This window comes from Canis aureus, chromosome 2 (assembly GCF_053574225.1).
Source record: "Canis aureus isolate CA01 chromosome 2, VMU_Caureus_v.1.0, whole genome shotgun sequence".
Lineage (NCBI taxonomy): Eukaryota > Metazoa > Chordata > Mammalia > Carnivora > Canidae > Canis > Canis aureus.
Window position 1 is genome coordinate 1,848,788 of NC_135612.1, and position 19,344 is coordinate 1,868,131.

General features: G+C 38.5%; 1 protein-coding gene across 1 annotated transcript in view; it reads right to left on the reverse strand.

Annotated features, from left to right (window-relative positions):
* TSLP (thymic stromal lymphopoietin) overlaps positions 1–19,344 on the reverse strand; it is a 64,972-nt gene that overhangs the window by 29,702 nt on the left and 15,926 nt on the right. Inside the window, exon 3 of the mRNA XM_077861197.1 lies at positions 17,867–17,928. Within this exon, the coding sequence (XP_077717323.1) occupies positions 17,867–17,928 (62 nt within the window). The remainder of the gene's footprint in view (positions 1–17,866; positions 17,929–19,344) is intronic.

Consider the following 19,344-nt stretch of genomic DNA (forward strand, 5'->3'; position numbering starts at 1 on the left):
ATTCAAGGTTTGAGGCTTCTGCCTCCGTTTAGACAAAGACTAGTTTTATATTGTTCCTGGCTGTCAGGTGTCTCTGCTTTCCTCTATTTCCCTCATTAAAAAGCAGTGTATGAGCAACAGGGGCAGGTGGGGGGGCCCAGCGGGTTAAGCACCTGCCTTCGGCTCGGGTCATGATCCCGGGGTCCTGGTGTCCGGCTCCCCACCCAGGAGGGAGTCTGTCCCTTTCTCTGCACCCCCAATCACGTTCTCCCTCCCTCCATCACTCTCTCAAACAAATAAATAAAATCCTAAAAAAAAAAAAAAAAGACAACATGGTGTAATGATATCTTTTAGGTTTTTGTTTTTCTTAGTCTGTCTTTGCACTCAGGAGGGATCTAACCTTTCCTAGTCACCGTGCCATGAGCCTAATGCTGTCCCTTAGCTTACCAACTAGGTGGGCCACTTTGAGTTTTCATTTCCCATAGATGGTCAAATCAACTGTCTCCTCCTGCTGCCAGGCTAACTGCTTATTTTGTTCTGTTTCTGGACTACAGTGATAGCTTACCTTTTAAAAAAATTAGTAAGGCTATGTCTTTTTAAAAATTATACTTAAAAATTATTTTATCAATTATTGCTGCATGTTTAGAGCAGGAAGAGAGTGTGTGTCTGTGTCTGTGTCTGTAAAAAGTGCCCCACAACTTCATTTGACCTGGGAAAATCTTAATAATTTCATAGGTATTCTTATGTGAAGGATAGTAGGGCCTCTTGCTATCAATTTGCTACAAACTGAGGAAGCTCAGTTTCTCATTTTCTTTTGTATATTGTGCTTTTTATTACAAATGTTTTAAACTTTATAATTTCTTTCTTTGGTATAATACTTAGAAAATAGCAATTTATATTTTATTCTAGTGCTTTTATGGTTTCTAATATCCTGAAGTGTTGGTATGCTCAATTTTCCTAGAACGTGTTTAGATTTTAGATAGTCATAGTGTTTTTCCTAAATAATGAGTATATTGTTATAGTGGAGACCCTGATAGGCAGATCTCACTGTCTCACTCACTAGCCCTTGCGACCTCTGTGATCTTCTTTCCTCATCTGTAAAATAGGGATGATGTGTTCACTGTATGAAGATTCTAAGAAAATTCTTCATAATAGATGGAAGCATCAATTATATCTCACACCCTATGAAATAAATAATTAATAGATGATAATTACTATATACTTAAAACCAGTGATAAAATGGGGCAGTCAGAACTCCTGGTGAATATTCGTCTGGATTGATGGCTCATGCCAAAACCACCACTGCAAACAATAACTAAAACTAACTAGTAAGATCATGAGAGATTTACAGAGGATGGGGCCCATTGAGGATTTTTCCCAGCCGTGGCTAATTGTCATTTCAAAGTAATTTATTTTCCTTTAATTTTTAATTAATTTATTTTCTTAAAAAAAGGTTTTATTCATTTATTTGAAGGAGAGATTGAGAGAAAGAGAGAGAGAGAGAGAGAGCATGTGAGCAGGGGGTGGGACAATGAGAGGGAGAAGCAGACTACCTGCCTAGCAGGGAGCCTGACTCCAGGACCCGGGATCATGACCTGAGCCGAAGGCAGCTGCTTAACTGACTGAGCCACCCAGGTGTTCCAGTTAATTTATTTTCTAAATGAGTTCTATAGGTCATGTGATTGCTAAGACATGTGTCATTTGGGTTGTCATCCAGGAAAAAAAAAAAAGAATGACCCAATAGGGGAATTTTTAATCCTAAATCTGAGATTTTTCTGAGTCTTAATTTCTGAAACATAAAGCTAAAAGATAAAAAGCTTTAAACCAATGGGTTGGTGAAAGATATTCACATCAAACTAACAAGACAAATTGTAAGAGACATTTCATAAACTTATTTCCATAAATTTCTTCCATAGCTTGAGCTGTAATTTCTTTTCTTTAAAATATTTATTTATTTATTTTATTTGAGAGAGAGTGAGAGAGAGAGAGAGAGAGAGAAAAGAAAGAGAGCATGTGTGTAGGGGGAGGGACACAAGGCGAGGGAGAAGGAATCTTAAGCAGACTCCCTACTGAGTGCAGAGCCAACTCCAGGCTTGACCATAGGTCTGGATCCCAAGACCCTGAGATCCTGACCTTGCTGAAATCAAGAGTTAGACCTCAACCACCTGAGCCACCCAGGTGGGCCTGTAATTTCTTTTAAAAGCATGATTCCACCCTTTTTTGCTGTATTGAGAAAGTAAAGGTTTATCTCAGATCATAGAAAAGCATTAGGCACTAGGATAGGGACTTTTCTTATTTATTTACAGTAACATTATCAGAGTATTAAAATATAATCTCAAAGGTAATATATGTTAATCCCAAGAAAATTTAAAGATAAATAAAAACATCAGGAAAAACATCACTCATAAACCCAGACTATATATAACATTTTCAGCCATTTTTCTGAGGATAAGAATAAGTGAACATAGAATCATACTAGCCAAACTATTTTGTAATAATATAGCAGTGTTTTCCAGTTTTTCAGTGTTATTTTGTATTTTCTTATAACATGATTTTATTGGTTGCATAATAATCCATACATAGACTATAGATTTTTAATTTTTAAATATTCCCCTATTGTAGAACATTTTGGTTGCTTCCAGTATCTCACTGTGGTGCACAATATATTAGAGTCACTTATTACACAAAACTTAGTCTCTAGTCAATATGTAAGGTAAAAATCTCAGACAAAATTGTATCTGAAATTCTCTTAAAGCAGTTTCCACTTGAAATATCGCATTGAGTGACACTGATGTTGTGTTTCTCCATTGGTCCATCTTGGCTAGTTTTTCCTCTGGAGTATCAGCATCTTCTGGTTTTAGGCAACAAAAACTGCCTCTGGCATTTTTAAGCAAGAGTTATTTATTAGAAGATTATGGAGAATTATTCTTCATTGGGAATCAATTGGTAACTAGGTTTTGCAAATGGGCAAAAATCAAGAGCTCTTTAAAAAAGGCTAGATTGCAGGGACAGTCTGGTCCATGCTTCAGTGGCTTACTACAATTAATTAGGCCTTCAAATCATTATTCCATCTCTGCACCTTTTTCTTATGATTAAAAGTTCTGACTGGTCAAGCTTAAGTTATGTGCTGTACCGAGTGTCAGACAATGAAAAAATTCTAGGTCTCTTGGATTTTGTAATGGGATGTACCATGAGAGACAGGGGTTAGAAATTGTCCTCCCCTGGGAACCTTAATCATGGGGAAATTCCACCTAAAAGGGAAATCAAGATACTAAGAAGGGGTCAGAGAGCTATTGGATACCAGGAAGTCAAGAAACAACAAATATAATATACCAGTTCAGCAGAAAAAAAATCAGTTTTTTTCCAGCTAAGTGCCAGCTAAGTGGCTAGAGTTCAGGGGCTATATTATGTGAACTAGAATGATGTTCAGCAAAACATGAATTCTATGCTGTCAGCAACATGTTGGGACCCACAGAGGGAAACAGATTCATGGCTCTCATGTAGTGCTCACTCTCTAGCTTAGGCTTAGCTGGGCCAAAGGCAGACGCTCAACCACTGAGCCACTCAGGCGTCCCTAAATTATTATTATAATAACTACTTTTGCAGAAGATTTAATGGTTGAATTTATGTAAATTAGCTATGCCACGTGCTGGAATTCCAATGCACAACTAAAATTCCTTTTGAAATAAGCAGTTTTAGAATATACATTTTGGGAGGATATCTGGTCTTACAAGTCTTACTGGATAGACAGTGTTTCTTCATTTAATTTCTAGACAGTGTTTAGGGAATCCTTGACCTCAATGAGATTGCATTCATATTTTGTGTGCATTTTTCTTGGGAGTCATTCTAACGCTTTCATCAAATGTTCATTGGGGACCACAGCCCAAATAAGATTAGGAACCATCTTTGCATCGCTCTCCTAATTCCAAAATAAGAAATGAATGATGTACTATATGTAGGCTAATTGAATTTAAATTTTAAAAAATGATTGAAACATTCAAAGAGAAACTTCAAAGAGAAGTGAAGCTGTGGGAGATAAGAGACTTAGAACATTTCTGTTACACTAGGGAATCCTAGATAAAGAGTAGTCTGTAAGAAAGATTCAGATCCTTTGGCAGCCTCCTTTCCATTAGCCAATCCTGGAGACTGTCCTTATGTCATTTCAGTGGGTCAGCTGAAAATAACATAATAGATATCTAGGGACGTGCAAGCATTACTGTGAGAATAAAGAAAGTTCATCCTTCTAGAAGTCAAGCCTCCTTTTCCTGTGATTCACACATTATGCAGAAAACCCTGACTCCCTGGAGTTCCTATTAGATACAAAATTCCTGATATAAAATTTTATTTTCTATTCATCCTCCTCTCCTCCTGCTTGTCCTCCTCCTTCTTCAAGATTTATTTATTTTATTTTAGAGAGAGAGAGAGAGAGAATGGGAAGGAGGAGCAGAGGGAGAGAATCCTCAAGCAGACTCCCCACTGAATGCAGAACCTGTCACAGGGCTTGATCCCAGGACCCTGAGATCATGACTTGAGCTGAAGTGAGTTGGCCACTCAACCAACTGAGCCACACAGGCGCCCCCTTATTTTCCATCTTGATGATTCATAACATCAAAGAAATGTATGGGGTGTTGGACATTCTCTTTTCTTTCCTTCTACTGCAGGAATCTGCTACATGATATCTCTTATCCATTCTGAGCCCTTCCATTTCTCTCCTCATAAATTAGGCTTTTGGTTATGAACACTCAGCCTAACAGGCTATTTAAAATAAGTTTTTATCTTATGCTTTCATCTTATAGGGATAGTTTTTCTATAATTTCCCTATTGAAATTTCTTGAGATTGTAGAGTCTCAATGAGATGTACAAAGATTTGTCATAATATCTCTCCATAACCTCATCATCTTCACTTCATTTGGTCTTTCCTCCTTTCCTGATAAGGTCATGCCCAGTGGCCCTGAATTTCATCATAGAACTTATGATTTCATCATAGAACTTACTGAATTTCATCATAGAACTTACTTTCTACTTCACTGTATCATTTTCTCTCTTAGTATGCTTATCTTTCTTCTAGATTGGAGGAAGGATTCACTTTCCTAAGATGAATTGCTCTGTGTCCTTTTCACTGAGTCCTTTTGACTCCAGTGAAAATCTTTTAGGCCTAGACTCATCTCATTCTCTTCCTTGCTTCTTCCTCCTTGTGGATCCTTCTCCCCTGACTTCAAAGTGTTGTGGTATGTGTCTTCTAGGGTGCTCGGGTGGGTCAGTTGGTTAAGTGACTGATTGACCCTTGGCTTTGGCTCAGGTCATGATCTCAGGGCCCTGAGATTGAGCCCCAGATCAGGCTCCTCATTCAGTGAGGAGTCTGCTTAAATATTCTCTCCCTCTGTCCCTTCCCCACTCATACATGCACACACTCTCTCTAAAAAAATACGTCTTAAAAAATATTTTCTGTCACTTTCATTTCATTACCAAATTATTTATTTTTTAAAAATATTTTATTTATTTATTCATGAGAAACAGAGAAAGAGAGAGGGAGAGAGAGGCAGAGACACAGGCAGAGGCAGAAGCAGGCTCCATGCAGGGAGCCCGATGTGGGACTCGACCCTGGGTCTCCAGGATCACCCCCTGGGCTGAAGGCGGTGTTAAACCGCTGAGCCCGGGGCTGCCCTACCAAGTTGTTTAATAAAAAGCTCACATCTTCCATGTTTTCACCATTTATTTTCTCTTTAAATTGTTGTGATCTCACTTTTATCTTAGAATTGTTTTCTTGATAGTCAACCATGAACTAAAACTAAATTTGGTGGCATTTGTTCTTGGTTTGAATTTCTTGGAGACTTGAGTTAGAGAGCACACTGCTCTTGAAACTTGGATTTGTATCATTTATTAATCTAGTCCAACTATGTTTTAAGTGTTTTACATATATAACTCATCATCACCACACTCTATGGGGTGGTATCATGATTATCCCTATTCTGAGGATGAGGAACTGAGGACCGGGGAAGTTCAGGATGTGCCTTAAACTCCAGTTCAAATGTCCTTTGTTCATTGTTCTCTCATTTCTACTTTTTTTTTTTTTTTTTTTGGCTTCTTTTTTTCTGGCTTCCCCTACTACCACCTTCCTGTGTGAATTCCATGGCTCACAACAGCTGTTTGTCCTCATTCTTTCTATTCACTTGCCTTCAAAAAAGTGGCCTGGTTTTTAATAAGGTTATCATCTTTTTGGAGATCAATTTTTACTACTCTTATGGTACACTTTGTTCATTCTGGATTCAAAGTTTTGGTTTATTTGATTGCCCCCATCTAAGCGGTCATTTCCTTTCCTTCCTGCTATTGCATGTATACCCATCTTTTAAGACCTAACCTTTTCTGATTTCATTTTTTCTTCTCTTGATTCCTACAACTCTTATTGTTTGGAACAACTAATTTGGTAATATGTGACCTATTGCATTATGCATTTGTTTCTTATATGCATGTCTTGCCTTTTCAGCTATACAGGAAATTGTTGGAGGAATGGGGCTCTGCCTTTTAATTAATTTATATTCTTTTTCTATCAGTATTTAGAATCAAAAATAGTGGTGAATACATGAGAGATAGTTTGCCCTGCTTTGGTTTCAAACAAGATAAAAACAACTATGGCTTATGTAAGTAAAAGCAAAATTGTGGCAAGAGTTTGGGAAGTTCTTGGAGCTGTTGGAAGCTAGACCACCAGTGGTCCTCTGTCAATGATCAGAATGCTGCTGCTGCTGATCAGGATGGGACTCCAACTGCTTTCAATCTCTTAGACTTGATGCTGAAGATACAAATGAGGGAAAAGAACATCTGAATGGACTACCTGAGGTCTCATGCTCCTCCACCCAGGGAGGAAAGTTTGCTAACTAAAATCTAACCAAGGTTGCATTAAATAAGAAAGAGGTCATTCCTCAAAAAATTTTACATTGTTGTTAGGAAAGGAAAAAGGATATTGGGAAACAAACTCTGAAAAAGTTGGGGAGTAAACATTTGTTGAATGAATGAATTAACCTTGTGATATTAGTCACTATGTTTAGGTTTGGTTTTTCAAGAGTAGGGTCAAAAATTCAGGGGCAGAGAGCTGTGCAGGTCAAGTACATTGTAAGGATGGATCTAGAAACTCCAAAGAAAGCAGGCCTTCATTTGGATGTTTAGATTCTCGACTGCTAAGAGAGAAGTCAGATCATTTGATCCTATGTCATTTGAACTACACCTCAGCATGCATTTAAAATTTAGGAAGAAAGGTTGAATGTTATAGACATTGGTTTCAAGGTCAGCATGGTAAATTGAAGAGTGCTAACTCTGCTCTCCTACCAATTCTCTTTGCTGTTAGGGAGGCCACTTTATCCTTTGTTTTTCTGATTCCTTATAAGTAAAAGAAGGGATTAAAATAGATGAAATTTAAAACCCCCCTCAGGGGGATCCCTGGGTGGCGCAGCAGTTTAGCGCCTGCCTTTGGCCCAGGGTGCGATCCTGGAGACCCGGGATTGAATCCCACATCGGGCTCCCAGTACATGGAGCCTGCTTCTCCCTCTGCCTGTGTCTCTGCCTCTCTCTCTCTCTGTGACTATCATTAAAAAAAAAAAAAAAAAAAAAAAAAAATTTAGAGCCCCCTCAGTTAAAAACCCTACTTTTTCACAGAGAATCTCTCATTTATATTTGACATGGTTTTTTAAGGTGGTTCATGATTAATTATTACTTGCAGGAACCATGAAAGAATACTTTTATTAGTTGCTTATCTAGAAACGCCACATGACTCTTCAGTAAACTCCTCGTTCATCCAGATCAGTTCTGAGATGTTCATATGAGATTATGCCCCTGTCTGCATTTGGCCAGACTATCTTTTAGCCCCAGTCATGTTGCTCCTTTTTTGAACAGGGTTAAGTTCAATTTTTTTGGTGTGTCTACTAGGGTTATCAGCAGTGACAAACTCAGAGCTGTGGCTGCCACTTTAGTTCTCTCCAGATTTGTGCTAAAGCCTTATGGCTTCATCTAGGATAGATTTTTGCCCCTTCTCTGCCCTTTTCATTTAAATGGATATTTTCTATCTCATGGGATACATATCTTTAGTCTTGGTTTTTAGGTACCTTTGTCTTAATTTAGAGAGTTATGACTGACAGTTACATGATTTTATAAATATATATGGTTCCAGAATTACTACCTACCTGTACACTGTCTATATGAGACTTACTCTTAGGGAGTAACCTTCGGGAAGTTGGCCCTGACTAAGCAAGCATTTGCATCAAGGTTTTTATTATTATTATTATTATTATTATTATTATTATTATTATTTATTTAGTTATGATAGTCACACACACACAGAGAGAGAGAGGTAGAGACACAGGCAGAGGGAGAAGCAGGCTCCATGCGGGGAGCCCAACGTGGGATTCGATCCCGGGTCTCCAGGATCGCGCCCTGGGCCAACGGCAGGCGCCAAACTGCTGCGCCACCCAGAGATCCCCTCAAGGGTTTTTTAAAGTTCAAAAGTTCTCCCATAGTTTGCAGCCTCACCCAGATTAGGTGATGATATATAATCAACATCATGTGCTTATGTATGGATATGATTATTGTCCTGTGAACAAAGCAGTGAAATGTAGGCAAAATTTCATTAAGGTGCATAATGTTACAAAGAATGAACTGTTATTTTTTTTATAATAAATTTATTTTTTATTGGTGTTTAACACCCGGTGCTCATCCCATCAAGTGCCCCCCTCAGTGCCCGTCACCCATTCACCACCCCCTCTCCTCCCCTTCCACCACCCCTAGTTCGTTTCCCAGAGTCAGGAGTCTTTATGTTCTGTCTCCCTTTCTGATATTTCCCACACATTTCTTCTCCCTTCCCTTATATTCCCTTTCACTATTATTTATATTCCCCAAATGAATGAGAACATATAATGTTTGTCCTTCTCTGATTGACTTACTTCACTCAGCATAATACCCTCCAGTAGAATGAACTGTTATAATGAAGTTGATTTTAGTGTCCTTACAGTGGGTAACAAGGCTTTATGGATGTCATATTTCCTTCCATGCCCATCCCCAACCTCTTATCATTATATATAGTTATGCAAGTTTTTAGACACCCTTGGGACACCTTTCACATTGCAACCTAAGTAAATGGTATTACCTGGATTTACACAATGCACAACCTGTGCAGCTTCACATGGTGCTCCTGTTCCCCACACCTACACAAACACAAGAGTTTCCAGCCATATAAAACCCTGATTATACCAAATAGTCTTTTAGCGCCATGTCTTTTTACTTGTGGTTTCTTTTGCTTCAACTGTCCTTCTATACTTCATCTTCAGGCATGCTTTACTTCTTTCTTTAAGATACGTTTTAAGTTTTATAATTTACCAAACTAAAACATGACAATTGTAATATAAATATTTGTGTTATATATCACTAGATAAATGTCACTTTAAAAATTCTGTTATTAGTGTTACACTTACTATGCTCTATTGAACTCATCTGCTTTTCCTAGTGAAGATTGAGTTTCTTGGGTATTAAGGACCATGAGTTGTACATCTTGCAAGCTCAACAATGATCATGGCACCTAACACATAGTAAGCATATCATGAAAGTTTCTGAATCAATAGTTGAACAAATACACGATAAATGCTTTTTTAGGTCTCTGTTTTTATAACAGCCACCTTAGTGCAAGGTTAGAGAGGACAGTGGAGCAAGTGGTGCAGTAGTTTAGCTGTTTGCTTACATTTTGTCCTATGGTGTGATTTGCTTTGTTTTGTTTATTATCCCTTTCTTTTTAAAAAGATTTTATTTATTTATTCATGAGAGACACAGAGAAAGAGAGAGAGAGAGGCAAAGACACAGGCAGAGGGAGAGGCAGGCTCCATGCAGGGAACCCGAGGTGGGACTCGATTCTGGGTCTCCAGGATCAGGCCCTGGGCTGAAGGCAGCGCTAAACCACTGAGCCCCCTGGGCTGCCCTGTTTTATTATCCTTTTGGTGTTATATTATCCTTTTCTCCTAAAAGCATAAAGGTGACACACACACACACACACACATATATATATACACATAAATTATAGTAGGATAAAAAACGCTGGTGAATGAGTATGAGTGAAAGTAAAAGCAGGATAAGAAATTATGATGTACCAGGGATACAGTTAATTTAAAAATTGGTACTACAAAGATGCTACATCTTTGGTAGGAAGTGAGATACAAAAGTGGTTCTGAGCTTCCTTCCAACAAAACAGAAAGAGAAACAAGCCCACTACCAATGCTCATAGTGATCACGGGAGAACCATAAGCTGAGGAGAAGGCACATCTTTATTTGATCCTTAATTAAGCTTTTGGACAATGTCATACTTGAAGGCCTTTCTACCATGAGTCATCCTCAATTAGGTGCTAAGTGATGTAGTGGGCAAACTCTTAACTAAATAATACGGTAAATAGAGAGAATTTTGTTGCTTTTCATTATTCCACAAAATAATTAGATATCATGATATGAACTTACAACACAGAAAATTATTTTTAAGAAGCCAAAGCAATGTGTTATATGTATACCTCTTTGATGCTATGGCCAGATGCAAGACAAAATCTAGTATACCTGGAAGAGGGTATAAATTGCACATTATTTTAGGCAGCTATCCAAGAATATTATGTCTCGCAACCAAGCAGATAGTAAATATTTACATTAAGGTTTTTCTTACAGATTATATGATCAAGTGGAAGAGAATGTAAAGTTGATATGCTTTTATCAAAAACCAGCGGTGTATTAACTGATTCTTTTTTTTTTAATTTTTTTTTTAATTTTTATTTATTTATGATAGTCACAGAGAGAGAGAGAGAGAGAGAGGCGCAGAGACACAGGCAGAGGGAGAAGCAGGCTCCATGCACCGGGAGCCCGACGTGGGATTCGATCCCGGGTCTCCAGGATCGCGCCCTGGGCCAAAGGCAGGCGCCAAACCGCTGTGCCACCCAGGGATCCCATGATTCTAAGATACATATCTGAGTGGATGATCATTCCAAGGCCACATAGAGATTGGCTAATGCTTAAACTGGGTTTTTTTGGTCTACTCTAGTATGTTAGAGAGTAGCTGCCAATAGTTTCCTGATTTTTATCACAGACACAGTTAAATTTTCAAAAGAGAACTTAGAAAACACTTTCTATGGTCATTATTAATTGATAGCAAAGTAGCTAACTTTAGTTATTATAATTTCCTGGTGATTCCTTCAAGTTGATTTAGATTTAAAAGGACATGAAGCCTGAACTTACTTATTTGACTACCTAAAGGTAATCATTGCACATCCTAAAAGGCTTGGTGTAAGGTGTAATCTGGTGATTGATGCTTTCCAGTAGTCGGCAGCAGTAAAGTCATTTCTTATGAGGATTGGCTATCCTCTGTTCCAATATGTATAGCGAAAAAATATGAGAGCAGAAGACATCAATGAATAAGAAATTTCAACAAATATAAAAGGAAGTGTTTGGAGACAAATCGATGGATGAAACATAGCAAAGAGCTCCACAGCACAGAATATATCCTGGAAGTTGCATTGGGAAGATAGGAGCTGATGGTACTGGTGGTAGTCACACAACACCCATGCTGAGAATTAGTGACTATTAAGGGTGCAATGGGTGGGAGGTAGGGCAGAAGCTAAACGAATTAATTCCAAGTCTTTCTTAGAAAGACTCGGAAAGTCTTTCTTCCTTTCCTTAAGCAAAGGAAAACCACATCAGCTACACAGAATAATATCTGTATTCTTCACTAAAAATATGTTTAATTGTGATAAAATAAACATAACATAAAACTTATCATCTTAAACATTTTTAAGTGTATAGTTCAGTGGTATTAAGTACATTCACATTGGTTTGCAACCATCACCATCGTCCACCTCGGGAACTCCTCAGACTGCAAAACTGTAAAGCCCATTAAAAAGTATCTCCCCATTCTCTGCTCCTTCCCAGCCCCTGGCAACTGCCACTCTACATTCTGCTTCTATGAATTTGATCACTCTAAGTACCTCATGTAAGTGGAATCAGGCAGTATTTGTCTTTTTGTGACTGACTTATTTTACTTAGGCACAATGTCCTCAAAGTTCACCCATATTGTAGCATGTGTCATGATTTCTTTCCTCTTTAAGGCTGAAATATATTCCCTTTCATGTATATACCACATTTTGTTTATTCATCTGTCCATGGACACTTTGGTTGCTTTTACATTTTGTCTATATTGAGTAATGCTACTCTGAACACAGATATACAGATATCTGCTTGAGATCTTGCTTTCAGTTCTTTGGGTATATACTCTGAAGTGGAATTGATGAGTAATATGTATCTTTATTTTAAATTTTTTTAGGAGCCACCACCACCATACTGTTTTCCACAATAGCTGCACCATTTTATATGCACACCAACAGTTCACAAGGGTTCCAGTTTCTCCACATCCTTGCTAACAACCTGGTGTTTTCTAATTTTTTGATGGTAGCCATCTAAATGGATTTGAGGTAGTATCTCATTGTGGTTTTGATTTGTATTCTTCTAATGATCAGGGATGTTGAGAATCTTTTAATATGCTTATTGGCCATTTATGTATTTTCTTTAGAAAATTCAAGTCTTTTTCTCATTTTTAAATCAGCTTGTTTTTAATTATTGTTGTTGAATTATAGGAGTTATTTTCATGTTCTGGATATTAAACCTTTATCAGATTTGCAAATGTTTTCTCTTATTCTGTGGGTTTCTGTTTTACTCCCTTAATTATGTCCTTTGAAGCAAAGAAGTTTTTAATTTTGATATAGTCCAGTTTATCCATTTTTTCTTTTATTGCCTGTGCTTTTAGGAGCATATCCAACAAATCTTTTCCAAATTGTGTTCTTATTTTTTTTTAAAGATTTTATTTATTTATTCATGAGAGACAGAGAGAGAGAGGCAGAGACACAGGCAGAGGGAGAAGCAGGCTCCATGCCGGGAGCCCGATGTGGGACTCGATCCTGGGACCCCAGGATCACGCCCTGGGCTGAAGGCAGACGCTCAACCGCTGAGCTACCCGGGTGTCCCAGTGTTCTTCATTATTAATATGAGTAAACAAAGAACAGATGATCCCAATTTCACCAATTTCATGTAAACTCTTCCAGAAAATAACAAAGAGAAACTACTTCCAAACTACTTTTATGAGGCTTAAACAGTCCTGATACCAAAATAAGATAAAGACATGGCAAAAATGTCTTTTTCACTTATTACTATATATGAAGAAATTTAAAAAATACTTGCAAATAAAATCCAATTGCGTTTAAAACAGATATTACACTACTGCCAATTTGGTTTTATTCCAGACTATAAGGAAGTTTTAATATTAGAAAAATCCATGAATATAACTAACCCATAATAGATTAAAAAGGGAAAAATTCATATAACCGCTCAAAAACAAAAACAAAAATCCAGAAGAAACATTGGATAATATTACGCATTAGTATATAAAAGTCATTGTAGGTTAGAAGTAGAAGAGAATTTCTTTATTAATATTAAAAGGAAAGCCCATGAACGATTAACGTAGGATTAAGGAGGAAGACACCTCAAAAAGGGGAAGGCAGAAGGAAAAAATAAAAGAAAAGGAAGATGGGAAGATGGAATGAGAAGGCTGCATGCTTGTTTGAAGGACCTACCTTTTGTCGGGGATGGTACTTCCATAGCAGCTTACTATGGAGTTAAAAGTAAGGAATCAATCAAACGTAGGGCACCAGGCTTGGAGTGATGACTACTAATCATGATGAATCATCAATTATGATTAATCTAGTTTCATGAACCTGAGGTCAAATGGAAGAAAAATATTTGACCATAATGTGGGGAAGAAAACAGTAGGGTAGTACTTGGAGGGGACATGCTGGAGAAACTTATTCTATTATTATTATTATTTTTAAGAATGGCAAGACTTAAAAAGTCTTGCAAAAAAAAAAAAATGTCCAATGCTCTTGGAAAAGAGGCTGGGGACATAGTATAGAAGAAAAATACCCAAAGGAGCAGGATGTGCTGACCAGGGGGGCTGGGACAAGAGGACTAGGAACATCAATCTTTGAAGGGCACATGCTCTTTTGTGCTTTCAAGAGAGAGAGAGGAAGGGGGGATGTGTGATGTGAAAACGTACAGTTGTGATGGCAGGAATTTGAGGGATTGCCCCTCTTGAGACTTATATGGTCTCTTTAAAGTGGGAATGAAGGTGATCCTCTGAGTGGGAAGGGTGATGGGTGCGAGTGTGGGCAGAGCTGCGAGTGCTCAGAGGGCAGTCTTTCCAGCATACGTCCCCCGGCCCAGCGTAGGTCCAGCCCATCTTCTCACATCTTTTTTGCTGAGGGACACTTCTCTGTCCCGGCTCTTGTAAACAAGGCTGCAGTAAAGAAGGGATTGCACATGTCTTTTCAAATTGGTGCTTTTGTGTTCTTCAGGTAAATGCCCAGTCGTGGAGTTCCTGGATCACAGGGTAGCTCTATTTTTAACTTTCTGAGGACCCTCCACCCTGTTCCCCACACCGGCTGCACTAGCTCGCCTTCCACCAGCCGGGTGGCAGGGCGCCTTTTTCTCTGCATCCTTGCCAATGCTTGTTATTTTTTTTAAAATTTTGTTCCTAGCCGTTCTGACAGGTGTGAGGTGATACAGAATTGTTGAATCAGGATGTCGCATACCTGAAACGACTATAACTTGTATGTTAGTTCTACTTCAGTGAAAAACACACACACAAGAAAGCCTCTGGCTCAGCTCTATTCACATTGAGAATTCCACCCTGACTCCTGGAGGGAGGGTAACTCTGGGGGTTAATGTTTATTTGCCTTTTTTTTTTAATTTATTTTTTATTGGTGTTCAATTTACCAACATACAGAATAACCCCCAGTGCCCGTCACCCAGTCACTCCCACCCCCCACTCTCCTCCCCTTCTACCACCCCTAGTTCGTTTCCCAGAGTTAGCAGTCTTTACGTTCTGTCTCCCTTTCTGATATTTCCCACACATTTCTTCTCCCTTCCCTTATATTCCCTTTCACTATTATTTATATTCCCTAAATGAATGAGAACATATAATGTTTGTCCTTCTCCGATTGACTCATTTCACTCAGCTTAATACCCTCCAGTTCCATCCACGTTGAAGCAAATGGTGGGTATTTGTCATTTCTAATAGCTGAGTAATATTCCATTGTATACATAAACCACATCTTCTTTATCCATTCATCTTTCGATGGACACCGAGGTTCCTTCCACAGTTTGGCTATTGTGGACATTGCTGCTATAAACATCGGGGTGCAGGTGTCCCGGCGTTTCATTGCATCTGTATCTTTGGGGTAAATCCCCAGCAGTGCAATTGCTGGGTCGTAGGGCAGGTCTATTTTTAACTCTTTGAGGAACCTCCACACAGTTTCCCATAGTGGCTGCACCAGTTCACATTCCCACCAACAGTGTAAGAGGGTTCCCCTTTCTCCACATCCTCTCCAACATTTGTGGTTTCCTGCCTTGTTAATTTTCCCCATTCTCACTGGTGTGAGGTGGTATCTCATTGTGGTTTTGATATGTATTTCCCTGATGGCAAGTGATGCAGAGCATTTTCTCATGTGCATGTTGGCCATGTCTATGTCTTCCTCTGTGAGATTTCTGTTCATGTCTTTTGCCCATTTCATGATTGGATTGTTTGTTTCTTTGGTGTTGAGTTTAATAAGTTCTTTATAGATCTTGGAAACTAGCCCTTTATCTGATAGGTCATTTGCAAATATCTTCTCCCATTCTGTAGGTTGTCTTTGAGTTTTGTTTACTGTATCCTTTGCTGTGCAAAAGCTTCTTATCTTGATGAAGTCCCAACAGTTCATTTTTGCTTTTGTTTCTTTTGCCTTCGTGGATGTATCTTGCAAGAAGTTACTGTGGCCGAGTTAAAAAAGGGTGTTGCCTGTATTCTTCTCTAGGATTTTGATGGAATCTTGTCTCACATTTAGATCTTTCATCCATTTTGAGTTTATCTTTGTGTATGGTGAAAGAGAGTGGTCTAGTTTCATTCTTCTGCATGTGGATGTCCAATGTTCCCAGCACCATGTATTGAAGAGACTGTCTTTCTTCCAATGGATAGTCTTTCCTCCTTTATTGAATATTAGTTGACCATAAAGTTCAGGGTCCACTTCTGGATTCTCTATTCTGTTCCATTGATCTATGTGTCTGTTTTTGTGCCAGGACCACACTGTCTTGATGACCACAGCTTTGTTGTACAACCTGAAATCTGGCATTATGATGCCTCCAGGTATGGTTTTCTTTTTTAAAATTCCCCTGGCTATTCGGGGTCTTTTCTGATTCCACACAAATCTTAAAATAATTTGTTCTAACTCTCTGAAGAAAGTCCATGGTATTTTGATAGGGATTGCATTAAATGTGTATATTGCCCTGGGTAACATTGACATTTTCACAATATTAATTCTTCCAATCCATGAGCATGGAATATTTTCCCATCTCTTTGTGTCTTCCTCAATTTCTTTCAGAAGTGTTCTATAGTTTTGAGGGTATAGATCCTTTACCTCTTTGGTTAGGTTTATTCCTAGGTATCTTATGCTTTTGGGTGCAATTGTAAATGGGATTGACTCCTTAATTTCTCTTTCTTCAGCCTCATTGTTAGTGTATAGAAATGCCACTGACTTCTGGGCATTGATTTTGTATCCTGCCACGCTACCGAATTGCTGTATGAGTTCTAGCAATCTTGGGGTGGAGACTTTTGGGTTTTCTATGTAGAGTATCATGTCATCGGCGTAGAGGGAGAGTTTAACTTCTTCTTTGCCAATTTGAATGCCTTTAATGTCTTTTTGTTGTCTGATTGCTGAGGCTAGGACTTCCAGTACTATGTTGAACAGCAGTGGTGAGAGTGGACACCCCTGTCTTGTTCCTGATCTTCAGGGAAAGGCTCCCAGTGCTTCCCCATTGAGAATGAGATTTGCTGTGGGCTTTTCGTAGATGGCTTTTTAGATGTTGAGGAATGCTCCCTCTATCCCTACACTCTGAAGAGTTTTGATCAGGAATGGATGCTGTATTTTGTCAAATGCTTTCTCTGCATCTAATGAGAGGATCATATGGTTCTTGGTTTTTCTCTTGCTGATATGATGAATCACATTGATTGTTTTACGGGTGTTGAACCAGCCTTGTGTCCCGGGGATAAATCCTACTTGGTCATGGTAAATAATTTTCTTAATGTACTGTTGGATCCTATTGGCCAGGATCTTGTTGAGAATTTTTGCATCCATGTTCATCAGGGATATTGGTCTGTAATTCTCCTTTTTGGTGGGGTCTTTGTCTGGTTTTGGAATTAAGGTGATGCTGGCCTCATAGAACGAATTTGGAAGTACTCCATCTCTTTCTATCTTTCCAAACAGCTTTAGGAGAATAGGTATGGTTTCTTCTTTAAACGTTTGATAAAATTCCCCAGGGAAGCCATCTGGCCCTGGACTCTTGTGTCTTGGGACATTTTTGATGACTGCTTCAATTTCCTCCCTGGTTATTGGCCTGTTCAGGTTTTCTATTTCTTCCTGTTCCAGTTTTGGTAGTTTGTGGCTTTCCAGGAATGCGTCCATTTCTCCTAGATTGCCTAATTTATTGGCGTATAGCTGTTCATAATATGTTTTTAAAATCGTTTGTATTTCCTTGGTGTTGGTAGTGATCTCTCCTTTCTCATTCATGATTTTATTAATTTGAGTGTTTATTTGCTTTAATTGTAATTGTGGTTCTCCTCCATTTTTCCTCCTCCTCTTTCCTTCTTACTCATCTCCTTCCCCAGTTTGTGTTAAAAGTATCTTCAGGAAGACTATATTAATATTGTTCTGTATGAATCAAGGATGGCTGGCGAGTGGGGAGTTAGGTCAGCTCAGGCCAGGCCTGGCGCCCACCCCGACCACCCGGCACACAGCGGTTGTACCTGTACACAGGTGCAGTCTCCGGTTCGAGGGAGAATTTCTCAGATGAAGACAAGATACGATTCTGGAAAAGCAAAATAACAGAAACCCAGCACATTGTAATAATTGCTGCTGTGGAGATTCAGCGGTAAAACGAAATAGAGAATTTTTGGTCACTGTAGGGACACGACTAAAATCAAAGAACACGAATTTCTAGTTCTGTGGTCATCTATAGTACAATTCTATGGGGTTTTTCAACAGCAATGCTCAGCAGCTCTGATGCAGAAGGACTTTTGCATTGGTCCAGATTTTTTTTTTTTCCCCAGAGAGATGTGACAGAAAGAAAAATGGGCCAAGACAGCCAATAATATTGGCAAGATAGAGGATGAAGAGACAGGTGGGTGATTTAACTAAAGGTCTATATAAAAGGAGGTGAGGAGAGGAGTGAGGACTGGGAGAAAACAGAGAATTGAAAAATTTTTATTAGGAAAATAGATGTGACAGACCAGACACGGTCTGAGGTCATGGTCAGAGAATTGGAAGTTTCCAGAGTGGGCAATTATGTGGGATAATAATTTTTAGTACCTGGCCGTGGAAGTAGTTTACAAATGTATAATAAATAGAGTGGAAAATGAGAGGTTAAAAAAAGTTACTAAGCTTGGGATGGGTCATTCATGTAGACACTGGTGCCTGCCAGGTTACTGGAAAATCTGAGGTCAGAGGAGGACATTAAGCCAGATGCTAAATGCATCAGTGAATGAAGGGGCATTTACTTCCTTGCATTTGCTAAATAATTACAGTGATGATTAGCAACTATTTTATCCCCAGGGTCTTCTGACTGGGAATGTACTTTCTTGCCACATATTTATCTTCACATCATATCATAACACTTTGGAGATGAAGTCTGTTAAAAAGGAATTTTACCAGAGGGAAGAATAGATTAATAAATCATGAAGTATATTTAATATAAATGCTTATTGTGCAGGTAGTAGTAGGTTTTGTGAGAATTCTCAAAGTTACATTCCTGAGTGGAAAGAGCTTGTGATTTTTTGTGAAAGTTAGGTTTATATAAACAGAACAGTGAGAGAATAGGAGACTAGTAAAAGTTGAAAATAGAGTAAATGTGTAGGACAGGTGCGTGGAGAAAGGATAGGTCACTTTGATTAGGCTCTTATATGAACTTTGAAGAAGAGCGGTGGTGTAGACGACTTTAGGAGCTCCTCCATGTGTACGGCTTGGAAATACACATATGTGATTTTTTCATCTAAGATAAAAAGATGTTGTCCAAAGAGAGAATACTCTTCTATTCTTTACTCTATTGAAGTGGTGGTCATACATTGTTTATAATGACTTAAGTTTTCTGATTTAGGGAGAATTCCTAAGATCATTATTTTTATCCTTTTCTTTCTCTGAAATATATACCCTCTAGTTTGGGAATTTCAAAAAGGCATTACTCATTTTAAAAAATAACTTATAGGAAAAAAGGTTGAATTTAATGGAA